The sequence below is a fragment of the Colletotrichum spaethianum genome (assembly GCF_022836535.1).
Source record: "Colletotrichum spaethianum MAFF 239500 DNA, contig28, whole genome shotgun sequence".
Lineage (NCBI taxonomy): Eukaryota > Fungi > Ascomycota > Sordariomycetes > Glomerellales > Glomerellaceae > Colletotrichum > Colletotrichum spaethianum.
Genome location: NW_026054798.1, coordinates 235,429 through 246,983, shown reverse-complemented (window position 1 = coordinate 246,983; position 11,555 = coordinate 235,429). Strand labels below are relative to the sequence as shown.

At 56.3% G+C, this 11,555-nt stretch overlaps 5 protein-coding genes across 5 annotated transcripts; 1 reads left to right on the top strand and 4 right to left on the bottom strand.

The window, feature by feature from the left end:
- Positions 1–567: 567 nt before the first annotated feature.
- Positions 568–1,300, top strand: ColSpa_09401 (mitochondrial import inner membrane translocase subunit tim22; the record flags this gene model as incomplete). Its single annotated transcript, XM_049275613.1, has 3 exons — positions 568–672; positions 772–867; positions 944–1,300. 3 exons carry the CDS (start codon positions 568–570, stop codon positions 1,298–1,300), a joined length of 558 nt encoding a protein of 185 aa, XP_049131570.1.
- An 808-nt stretch (positions 1,301–2,108) lies between these two features.
- ColSpa_09400 (putative glycosidase crf1) lies at positions 2,109–2,982 on the bottom strand (the record flags this gene model as incomplete). Its single annotated transcript, XM_049275612.1, has 2 exons — positions 2,109–2,879; positions 2,944–2,982. The coding sequence occupies 2 exons, from the start codon at positions 2,980–2,982 to the stop codon at positions 2,109–2,111; spliced, it is 810 nt and encodes a 269-aa protein (XP_049131569.1).
- A 2,251-nt stretch (positions 2,983–5,233) lies between these two features.
- ColSpa_09399 (uncharacterized protein) lies at positions 5,234–5,449 on the bottom strand (the record flags this gene model as incomplete). Its single annotated transcript, XM_049275611.1, has 1 exon — positions 5,234–5,449. The coding sequence occupies one exon, from the start codon at positions 5,447–5,449 to the stop codon at positions 5,234–5,236; it is 216 nt and encodes a 71-aa protein (XP_049131568.1).
- Positions 5,450–6,985: 1,536 nt separating this feature from the next.
- On the bottom strand, positions 6,986–8,775 carry ColSpa_09398 (pre-mRNA-processing protein 45; the record flags this gene model as incomplete). The annotated part of the gene is made up of 2 exons (XM_049275610.1): positions 6,986–7,153; positions 7,216–8,775. The coding sequence occupies 2 exons, from the start codon at positions 8,773–8,775 to the stop codon at positions 6,986–6,988; spliced, it is 1,728 nt and encodes a 575-aa protein (XP_049131567.1).
- Positions 8,776–9,446: 671 nt separating this feature from the next.
- Positions 9,447–11,495, bottom strand: ColSpa_09397 (FAD-linked oxidoreductase ZEB1; the record flags this gene model as incomplete). Its single annotated transcript, XM_049275609.1, has 2 exons — positions 9,447–11,338; positions 11,402–11,495. The coding sequence occupies 2 exons, from the start codon at positions 11,493–11,495 to the stop codon at positions 9,447–9,449; spliced, it is 1,986 nt and encodes a 661-aa protein (XP_049131566.1).
- Between the last annotated feature and the right edge of the window lie 60 nt (positions 11,496–11,555).

The window sequence follows — 11,555 nt, the reverse complement described above, 5'->3', positions numbered from 1 at the left end:
ATGGTTCTGGAGTCTGTAGCAGTCACGTTTAGTCTCGACTCGTGCTTTTCCACATCAAAAGGCATTCTCATGCTAGGCCAAGCAAGGATCACCGCGGGCCTTTATCCTCGTGCTCTCACGATAGAGAACAGAATTCATGTAGCTCACTTCAAAGAGAAACATTTAACATTTGGATAGCATTGGGGATGTCAGTATCGTGGTCCGAAGCGAACTCGGCCCAACGCATTGTCAAGTACATGGATCCAAGATGTTCTTGCCCGTGCCTCCGAAAGTGTAAATCCGGAGAAGACGCGGCATTCGCCCCACTAGAGGCCGGGATGGCCCGCCCGGAGGTCGGTCGGCCTGGGCGCGCAGCACGTGCCCCACTGGCTGATAAGATAAGAATTGAAATTTTGCCTCTTTGGCGCATCCACCCAGGGAACGTTCAACGGGCGGTCTTTGCTGGCAGAAATATTTACGACCGGACAGCTCCTGCCCACTCCTAGCCTGCGCGTCGCGATCGCATTATTCGGCGTATTCTAACCGAGTCAATCACTCGACGACACCCATCCTAATATTTTCTGCACAATGGCTTTCCCCAGTGGCGGCCAGATGCCTTCGCAAATGCCGCAAGGCGAAATCCCCGGCGCCGCAGCGGCCGGCCTGGGACCCCCGGACCCTGAGATGAAGGCGGTAAGTCAATCGATCTAGTGCTCCTCTGCGGCCTCTGCGACGATACATGCGTAGGGTCTTTCGCGAAAGAACAGGTTGCTGACCGGAAATCTGTTGTAGATGACCAACTTCATGGAGAACTGCTTCACCAAAAGCATCATGTCCGGCGTCATGGGTTTCGGTATGGGTGGACTGTTTGGCATGTTCATGGCATCTGTACGTTTGCTTCCCACCTCTTTCCCCGAACCCCCGAGAACCAAACCCCGGGTGACTGACTTGCGGCCGTCGACAGATGTCCTACGACACCCCCTTCCACACGGCGACGACGGCGGGCCAGACGACGGTGACGCCGATCGCGGACCTGCCGCTGCGCCAGCAGCTCAAGGTCGGCTTCAAGGACATGGGCACGCGGTCGTACAGCATGGCCAAGAACTTTGGCAAGGTCGGCGCGCTGTTCGCCGGCATCGAGTGCGGCATCGAGGGCCTGCGGGCCAAGAACGACCTCGGCAACGGCGTCGCGGCGGGGTGCCTGACGGGCGGCATCCTGGCCAAGAACGCGGGGCCCCAGGCAGCGCTCGGCGGCTGCGTCGCGTTCGCCGCCTTCAGCGCGGCCATTGACGCCTACATGCGGCAGCCCAAGGACGAGTAGACGGCGCGGCCGCTGCGGCGAAGCCGAGGGCTGCTGGTTGTCTGAATAGGGGAAGAGGAGGCTGTTGCGGCTCTTATAGTCACGGCGGTCATCCGCGGGCGCCTTCGCTCACGGAGAGTCACGCCTGTACATGTATAAAAAGGAGACGGGATATGTTTGCATTGCACGGCGTTATGGAAAGGCCCCAATTGCTGCGCTTTTTGTTTTAGGGGAAGAAGCGGCCTCTTGGGGGGGAGGGGGGAGGAGGACGTAGACCAAAAACTCTCTCCACTTTGTTTTCAGGTGTGCTGTGTGCGTGTGCATGTGACGGAGGAAGCTCCTGCTCGCACGCGACGGCTGCACACGTAAACTCCTCACGACGGACGGTCGACGGCGCTGACGAGATCACGTTTGGTTTCGGCCGCTGAGCGAGAGCGTTGGCCAAGATTAGACTTGTAATATAGACGGACCGTCCTAGACATTATGTATAAAAAATGGAGTCGGTCGCTCCCAGTCTTTGATTGACCCGTCCCAAATGTCCTCCTGTCCGTCCATTTTGATCATCCAAATAAAATCCCCGATTCCCCCTTTGCTCGTAGGCGGAGTAGAGAAATAGAAGAGAAGCAAAACGTAACGCCCGCTAGCTCAAGAAGGTAATAAAAAAAATCATGGACCGATCCCGTCACGATCCTAGCCACCCAGTGCCCGCCTTGGTGGCAAACCATGGTTCATCTCATCTCATAATCTTCTCTCTTTCTCTCTCTCTCTCTCTCTTTCTAGTCTATGCTTCGGCATCTCCCGTCAGCCACCCTCTACGACGGCGTCTTTCCTACGACGCCGTGTAAAAGTTAAATGCGCCAAACTCCCAGTACGCCGTCTTGAAGGCGTCCGGGTTGTTGGCCTGGAAGTCGGAGCAGCTGGTGCCGCCGCAGCCCGAGTCGGCGTACTTTGCCTCGACGAGCGAGCCGCACACGTCAATGTTGATGATGAGTGACTGGTTCTTGAAGTGGGAGCTCATGTCGCACGATGTGTTTGGGAAGTCGGCCAGGGCTTCGCCCCAGCCGCTTGGGTCGGGAGACTTGTTGGTGATGTCGGACGGCACGGAGCTGCGCGCAAACTGCCACACACGGATGCCCTCGTCGCGCCACTCCATGGCCATGTACCCGCCGCCGCCCTCGTTGAAGCCGGTGCCGTACGTCGACGTGGAGCCCTCGACGCCGCACCCGGCGTTGCCGTTGGTCGTGTTTTTGCAGTCCGACTGCAGCGTCGTACCCGTCTGCTTGCGCTTGACGTCCATGTCGCAGCCCGACGTCGTGTGCAGCGTCATCTGGTTGCCGTCGGTGCCCTGATTGATGGCCTCCATGACGTCGATCTCGCCGGCGTCGGGCCAGTTGTTGGGGTCCGAGAACCACAGCGCCGGCCAGCTCGCGCAGCCGTAAGGCGTGTGCTTCACGTCGAAGATGAAGAGGCCCTTGTCGTACTGCGTCTTGGACTCGACGCGGACCGAGAACCGGCCGGTCGACGCGTCCGGGCTTGACGTGTTGCCGGTGGTGTGGTCCACTCTCAGGACGGCCGTGTCCGAAGTGGCGTAGGTGAGGTTCTTTAATCATGACAAACTGTGCTCAGCTGATAGTCCTGGATAGTGAGCGACGGGGAATATGTACCCTGCTTGCAGCCTCCTCGGCGGCGACGTAGTGAACCATTCCTGCGGCTGTTTCCCACCGAGTCAGCTTTACTGCGTCCAGGCAGTTTTTATTCTGGATGAGACACACTTGGATCGTATGTGTTGAAGTAGTCGAACTTGTCAAAGAAGTCCTCTCCAGAGTCTGTCATCATCAGCCAGAGGCTCGTATAACGGGTGACGACCCTGAGCATGGTTCCGTACATGTGTCACTCAGCGTGTACGACAGCTTTGAGTAATCAGGATACCGGTTCTTGTTGTTCTGTGTGACGGTGACGGCGACGGCGATGATGACGATGACGGCGATGGCGGCGCCGACGCCCGCCCAGATCCGCTTCGTCCACCCTTTCGGGTTCCACCACGCCGTCTTCTGGCCGAGGCGCTCGTTAGAGAATCCGTATTCGCCCATGGTGCCGTTGTATTCAGAGTCTTTCATAGAGTCCGGGTACGGGGAGAATCCCCTGGGCCACTCTGGGGTCTTTATCTCATCGCGGAAAAGTGGGTGGACCAGCACCTTGGGCGGCACGACAAGAATCTCCCCAAAGGGCATCTTGACGTTATCGGAGAATACGGTATATGTGCCTGGCTGCGCCACGAAGACGCTTGCAGGAAGGTGCTGGCCAGGCCATGCTGCGGCTGCCCTGGACTCTCTAGCCGGTGTGGGGGTGGGCAGCAGCGGGTTTAGATCGACAGCGACTGCCAGTGATTTGCGCCTTGTTCTAGGAAGAACGGGTTTCGGACCCTTCCAGTACTCAAACGGAGTGTAACCGAGGGAAGCCTTTGGCCCCAGAGTTGGAACCATCTTCTTCAAGCTGATACGCCTCCCCGATTTAACAGAGTGACGATTACGCCTATCATACGTAGTATGTACGCGTACGTGGGTGGACCACAAATCTGGCCCAATGGGTGGCTAGGTGCCTGGCGGAGCAGAGGCAGGCCGACTTCGTCTGCAGGGTACGCCGATGCGTCTTTTGTACCGGGGTGCGCGAATGCGAAAGTCGGGCGCAGAATGCTCGTGTTCCTGTCCCAGCTTCGGTCCTACTATGGCGTGGTTTTGCCCAAAGTAGACAGATGACTCACGTAATCGGGAATGGGACTTTTGGTGATAGTGGTGATATTGGTGATGTATCTGCAAAGCGGCGGCGCAGTCCTCTCAGAGGCGTGAAGGGAAATTATGGGCAAGTATTAAAAGGAAGGTAGTAATTAACGCCATGGGCAGGTAGCGAACACACAATGTGGGAGGTCGAGAGATGAAGGGAAAAAGAGAGCTACCGAGAGGTAGTGGGAGGTGGGAAACCTGGAGAAATAAGCATCGATCGTGGTCATTCCTCACGGACAACTCGAGGCCAAGACAACGACAAGAACGACGACAACGCCGCGTGGGCAGGACATGATACAAGCACCCTGACAGCCAACTGCCAACTTGGCATTTGAGCTTCGACTGTGCGTCCGAGCTATGGGCGATACCCTGGAGACCACATAATTCAGGGGTTGAAAGCATAAAGAAACGAGACAACAACTGGCACCTCCGCCCCGGCCGCCGAATAGGGGCACAGATGTGATCTGGAGAAAGGCACCGGAGAGGCTGCAAGAGCCAATCTGAACTAGGCAGGCCGCCTCACAGGCTTCTGCGAGGCAAGGGCAGCACCCTGACCGGCCGGAAGGGGCTGGGCCAGAAATGAGTTGCATTGCAGGAGATAAAAGTCAACTCCTGTCATAGTCATGCTGTGCCTGATGACTGGCCAGTGCGTCCGGGGTGTCGTGTCTGGGACGGAGCTTTCATGTTCATGCTTTGGAGGCAGAGACACCTCTCGGGCATGAAGAATCTGGCGAAAGGGGACATCGACGGGACATCTGAAGTGGGCGTGTAGGAGCGTGTCGGTGCAGGGTCGAGGAAGACGAGAAACATTGATGGGATGGATGTGTGGATTTGGTGGATGGGCAGGGGCCGGGGTTCCTGGGCCTGTGTCTCGAGATCAGAGATTCAGAGATCAGAGTCAAAAGTTCGATGCAGGGCTCAGCCCGAAATGAAAAGGACCGCATGTCAAGACTGGTTGACGCTCGAGATGAGAAGAAAAGAGGGAACCCGAACGAGCGCGGGCGCGTCCAAGACAGTCGCCTCGACTGCCGGACTAAGTTGCTGCGTTTGCTTTTTTATGCCAAGGTTGATAGGTGTCGGTCGGCGTCAACGCAAGAAAAAGAAATCCGATGTCGCACAGGATGAAGAAAGGGTGAGGTTGACATCGGATGATGCAGCCGGCAGGATCGACACTTCATAGCGCCTCATAGCGGCGGCTGACGACTGGCGAAGGCTCTGTCCAAGGTGGCATGCATTGGGTTTTTTGGTCTTGGGGGTGGCACTTGGCCTCGCGCGTCAGGGGCTCGGCTTCGCGACCGAACAACGCACCCGCACCAAAGGGCTTGGCAGCGGCAGCCGAGTTTGGACGCCCTGGAGCTCCAAAGTCAATCAGAAACCCCAGACGAGACATTGCGAGCGATGCCGTTTCCAGGCCCGTCGTAATCATTACCTTTTTTCCTCAATTCTTGTTTTAATTTTTTTAATTTTTATTTTTTGGCGTGTAGAGCCGCCGGGATCGACTTGGTCTGTAGAGGGGTTTCTTGAAGAATGCCGATCCAATCAAGAGGCGATATACTTCGGCAAGGGTTTATGTCGCTGAAAAGCTGAGAAACACGCCGCAGGTTTCTCCTCGTTCCAAGGAATGTTCCCAGTACATCAAAGATGAGACGAGGAAGCACAGAGAACAGAGCCGGCTCAACAGAAACACGGTAGTGGTCATATCAGGTCTAGTAATCGTCATGATTCTCTCTTACATTAGAGGACGTTCGTAATAATAGCGAGCCGCATTGAGGGATCACAGCCCTCCCGTGCTGATCGGCGCGTGGAACCTCCCAATTCGGATCATGTTCGGGCGTGCTGTTCGTGCAAACACCAACACAGTAATAAGATTAAGGGAACTGTGATCAAATTCTCCAACCCGGCCCGCAGGAACCGAGGCTGAAATATATCGGAACTGCTTGAGGACATGCCGAAAGCCAACATGCAAAGCATGACTCTAAATTACACTACAAACCGCGTCAGTCTTTCCATGCTGGCGAGCCGCTGAAGCAAACAACCTTCTTCTCCAAGTCTCACGAGGCTTCAGACAGCAACTCTCCTCACGTCACGGCAACGAGTCCCACCCTCGGGATGTTTTAGACTCTGGCCTTCGGAAACATCCACCATCACACCCTCGGCGTTGGACGGCCATTGGGCCGTGACACGGCAAGTCTCCGGCCCAGAGCTTAACCAAGAAAGACGGCTGCGTCTGTTTCAACAACCTGTCAATCGAGCTAGGTTACCAACATAAATATAGGCCGGAACGTCCAATGCTCCAGCTCCCTCCCACGTTTCCTCCCCTGCCTGATCTCCGTCTCAATCCCTCTCCCCTACCAACCTACCCTGGCTCGCCTGATATTGCTTTTTGAACATCCATGCAACAGGACCAATGACAGCCCGCGGCAGCTCCCTCGCCGGCCTCGACTGGCACTTCACCGAAAACTCTCTGACAAGATTTACCGAACCCAGGCCCGTCAAACCAGCCGTCGTCGCCCATGTGCCAAAATGGACCGAGTCGTCCAGTGCTCGGCTTCGTCTTGTAGAGCGGAGCACAGTGGCCAAACAACTGAACCAGGTCCGCATGAATTTGTCATCTTTGAAACAATGAACGTCGCTACAAACTCACCAGTCGGCTCTCAGCCCTTGACAGCTCGCCCTGAAAAACACGGCCGGGTCTACGCAAGCATCCACTCTTTTCCTTCACCAAGCCTCGCGCCGACTTCTGCACATAACTCGTCGAATTACTTTTTTTTCCTGCATTATGCTCTGCACTGGAGCGCCTGCCATGTTGCGGTTTACAGCCGTATCCGATGCTATGGATGAGCCGCCATCTCAATGCCAGCCACAGTGTCCCGCCCCGTCTCGCAACGGACCTAAGCTTCGGGTGCCTTGTGTTGGTTCCAGTTCTCTAGTCGTCGTCCTCTTCTACTCGCGCCCGCTTCGGCTGCCGGGAATCATCGTCCTGAAGCCCGTATCCCCTCTTCGACGATGAATTTTGCTCCACCTCGGACAGAAACTTGTCTACGTTGAAAGGATCCCCCGCGTCCTTCTCAAACTGCACGGGACCTTCTCTTGCCTGTGTGGGGAAAGCCATCTGTTAGCACTGCTCTTGGCTGTCATCCAGAATGATGCACTTACCTCAACGTCTTCTGTGCCCTTGAAAGTGCCTCTGCCCAGAGCCTCGCCGAAGCGGCTAGACTTCTGAATCTTGGCCATCTCCTTGTCACCTGCAGCCTCGTCCTCCTCGTCATCCATGTTGGCCTGCGGCCGGTAAATGCTGTTAATAACATCTTGTGCAGCAAAAAGTGGCTTGTCGTAGTGGTTGTCCTCGTTGAACCCGCTGTCGAAGCCGCTGGACTGGTTGAACAGTCTCGAGTCGTACATGGTTTCTTTGGACTGCGTGGGTTTGGCGAGACCGAGGGCGATCTTCTCTGAAATGTCTCGGTTTTGCTCTCTGGCCATGACTTGGACTCTCCTCTCGGCTCCCATTCGTGATTGCCGAAGCTTCCTCTCCTCGTCGCGCATCTTCTCCTTTCTTGCCCTCTCTCTTTCCCGGATCTCGGAGTCCTCAGAGCCTTCTGAGTCTTCCGAGTCGGAGCCGCTGTAGCTGCGTGACCGCGATCGCGACCGCGAGTCCCGCTTGCCGGCGCCGGCACGCTCTTCGCGAGCTTTCTGGGCCAGCATCCGGAGGTTCTCTTCCTTTTGTGCCTTTTCCTTCTCTGCCAGGCGCTGTTGCATGGCTGCGCGCTGCCTGACCTCCTCACGGGCGTGCCTGTCTGCCACGTAGAGGGCTTCGGAGAACTGAGCAAACTTGTCGTTGATCGCCACGTCCTGCAGTCCACGGCCATCGGCAGCCAATCTCTTGTCCAAGGGAACCGTAAAACCCTTGGGGTTCTTCCAGTTGGAGACCGGCGGGGGGATGCGCCAGTCCTCCTGGTCCTTGGCCGTCAGCTTCCGTGGCGGCGATCGCAAGACCGGAGGGGGCGGGCTGGGGGGTCCGCGAGGGATCTTCTTGTGCTTAAACTTGGGAGGCTCCATCGGATCTCTCTGTCGCTCCACGATCTTCATGATACGGTCTTGCTTCTTGGAGTGGTCTCCCATCTGGTCCGCCGGCGTGTATCGCACGAATGTAGGATCATTTCGCTTTCCAACGCTCAGTGTCTTCGGCTTCTGCGAGGCCACGGCGCCGCTAACCAGCGCTGCCAGAGCGTTCTTTGTTTTTTCCGCCGTCGCTGCCACCTCCTCTTGACTCGGTCGGCTCAGGTCAATCTCGCCTGCATCGGCGCGTTGGCGAAGAGGGATGAGGTCCTTAAACGAGGTATGAACAATCCGGCTTTCGCTGTGGCCTTGACGCGCAATGGCCCCGTAGTCGAGCTTGCCCTCGCCGTCGACCTGAATGGCGAGCGCGTTGCTGGTCGTCGCGCCCTTCTTTCCCATGTCGAGCGGGTATTGGGCGATCGGGATCTCGGGGAACGCGCCGCCATCGCCAAAGTCTTCGGGTCCTCGCGGTCGCCATCCTGCTCGCTGCTGGTAAGGAGGAGGGCCGGATCGCTTCAGTACGATCTGCGTCTCGTCCAGCTGACCGGCCCCGACGATACGCGGGCCGCGTTGTTGAGCGTGTGAAGGAGTCTCTTCATCTTCGCCGGTGTACTTGGGTTTCGGAAGGGCCGACGCCAAAGATGCCGCGATCGAGGCCATGATGGATGGCTGCTTGATGAGCTGTGTCTGAATAGAATTTGGAGAGATGTCACCTTGAAATTCGCAAGGCAGGTTATGCGCCTGGTCCGTTTGGGATTAGCGCATAACTTAAGCGGGTCCGGTAAAACACCAGTACGTACCTCCACGCCGCAATCACGACTGCTACGGATTCAAGGCCAGCTTTCACCGTCAACACCTGAAAGAGACTAGGCAAACAGACAGCGCAACTACACCTCGCGGTCTATTTTTATTCCGTTTATCTCTTCCCGACACTTTTATCTAATTCTCTATGAAAACTTCAACAAAAATCCGCTTGCTCAGTCCATGAGCCTGAATGCTCATTATCTTGGCCACTAGTAGCACGACATCCCGTGCTGCAACTTTCTACCACTCGGGATAAGCGACAACTACATGATCACACCAGATCTGAAATATGCTTAATTGAAGTAGGATGGGATGTTGAATTCAATGGAATCAAAGGTCTTGTGGTGTGTCAGGATATAAAAATCGCTATTCTAATGTGTCGTGAGATCGTCTACTAATAATCTCTGGTCTAGGATATAAGTGGCATATGACGCCGGCCACTCTTATTTACAGCGGCAATATTTACAGAGAATCCAAAAGACAGACCGTATCCTGAAAAATGCACCGCCCAGGTATACAATAACTCTTTACTGCTTGCGGCACAGCTTGCTGTTCTGGGATGGCAGGTTACCCAGAATCATTTCCGACATCTGCCAGTATTCCGACCCGACAGCGTTCTGGGCGTAGAAGACATCGTTGGGGTCGTATTTCTTCTTCAGCGTAAGGGCCTTCTCGTACTTTGTGCCCCAGAAAGCCTGGGTGAAGTTGGGCTCAATGTAATCCGACTCGGACATGTACGCACCGGCACCGGGAGAAACATCACGCCAGCGCTGGAGCCAGTCGAAGGTGAGCTTGTCGCTAGCAGCTTTGATGACTGACTCCTCGGCAGTGGGATCCCACATGGCGGCAGCGATGCAGTGCATGACGGCCTCGCGCCAGGCAGGGTTGACGGCGTTGTCAGGGTAGCCGGTCTTGGGCGCAGCCATCATGTTGAAGGCAACGATGTATGCACCATCTTCGACAACGGACTTGATGGCCTCGAAGGTCGCGTTGAGCTTGGTCTCGTCCTCCCAGTTGGCCTTGGGGAAGAGACGACTGGCCTGACGAATGGCATTGGATCCCCAGGGCTCCAAGGGGAACGAGGCACTCCAGGCATCATAGAAGTTGTCGTACTCGGTGTAGACGGGCTCGATGTCAAGGCCAATTTCGGCCCATTTGGCGAAGAGAGGCGCCGTGAGCTCACGCAGCTGGGCCTCAGTCATGTTGGGAGCCCACCAAGGACCCATGTCGAAAGCATAAGAAGTACCCAGGTTCTGGATACGGAAGTATCCGTAGTTGGCGTTGCCGACGGCGTACTCGACGAAACCGTCGAAGTAGGCACGGAGGGCCGCCCAGAACTGGTCGTTGGTGATGTTCGCACCACTGGAGAAGGCAAAAGTCATGGTGGTGATGTTGATCTTGGGGTGCACCTTGACCACAGCGGAGGTGACGACGCCGTAGGTCGACCCACCGCCACCGCGAAGGGCCCAGAAGAGATCAGGGTTCTTAGACTCGCTAGCAGTCACGAAGCGGCCATCAGCAGTGACGACTTCGAAAGAAAGCACATTGTCGGCAGACATGCCCCACAAACCAGACATGGGGCTGTGACCACCGCCCTGGACGTAGCCGCCCATAACACCGACAGTCTGACCCTCGCCGCCGACGGCAGTGACGCCGTACTTGTCAGCGGCCTCGTACACCTCAAACGCCCGAACACCAGCACCGAGCTTGAAAGCGGGACCATTGTACGAGCCCTGCTGGTAGCTCTGGAAGTACTGGATGTTATTGAATTGGTGGGTCCAGATGGACAGCGAGCCAGCACCAGTGGACTTGGCGCCGAAGTCGTGGCCAGTGTTCTTGACGACCAGGCGAAGGTTGAGATTGCGGGCGAAGTTGACGGCCAGCTGGACGTGAGCGACGGTGGTAGCCTCAACAACATACGAGGGAAGGCCGCCAACCTTGCAAGTGGTCTCGCCGACGTTGATCGTAGGAGGCATACAGTTCAGACCCTCAAAAAGGACTGCATTGATGGCCGTGGGGTGTTCAGTGTGGATGTGCGAGCCATTGACCCAGTTGGCAGTCAAGAAATCACACTTGGCCTGATCATAGTTGCCGAAGTCATCGTAGCAGACCGAGGCTTCGGGAATGGTCTTGACAAGAGCACCGCCCAAAAGGAGGTCAAAGACGTTCCAGACTAGGCTGATGGGGTACAGGAAGTCTCCGGGGTACGTCTTGCATTTGCCGAAAACAGATCTCTTCTCGACCGAAGACTCATCCTCGAAAGCGAACAGGGAGATGTTGGACAGCTGGAGGGCCGTGAGGTTGGCAAGGACAGCATCGGTCAACTGAACCTTCTCCTGGGTGAAGAGGCCAGCAGAGGTGCTGGCGACGGAAGCATCAGCGACCTCGGCAGCGGGAGCAACGGTGGAGACGTTGGCAGCTGAAGAGTCGGTAAGTCAGTCAAGGTTGGCCAAATGTATCAATCTCCGGGTATGCTACTCACCAAGCTGTTGGCCATCAACTTCAATGGTCTGAGCCGCAGCCAAGCGGCCGACAGACAGCAGAGCCGCCGTCAGAAAAGAGCGCGTCGAAGACATGGTTGCCACGTGGAAGTCAGACGCGAGTGCTGCTGGAGGACGGATGGGGAGGAAGCGAAG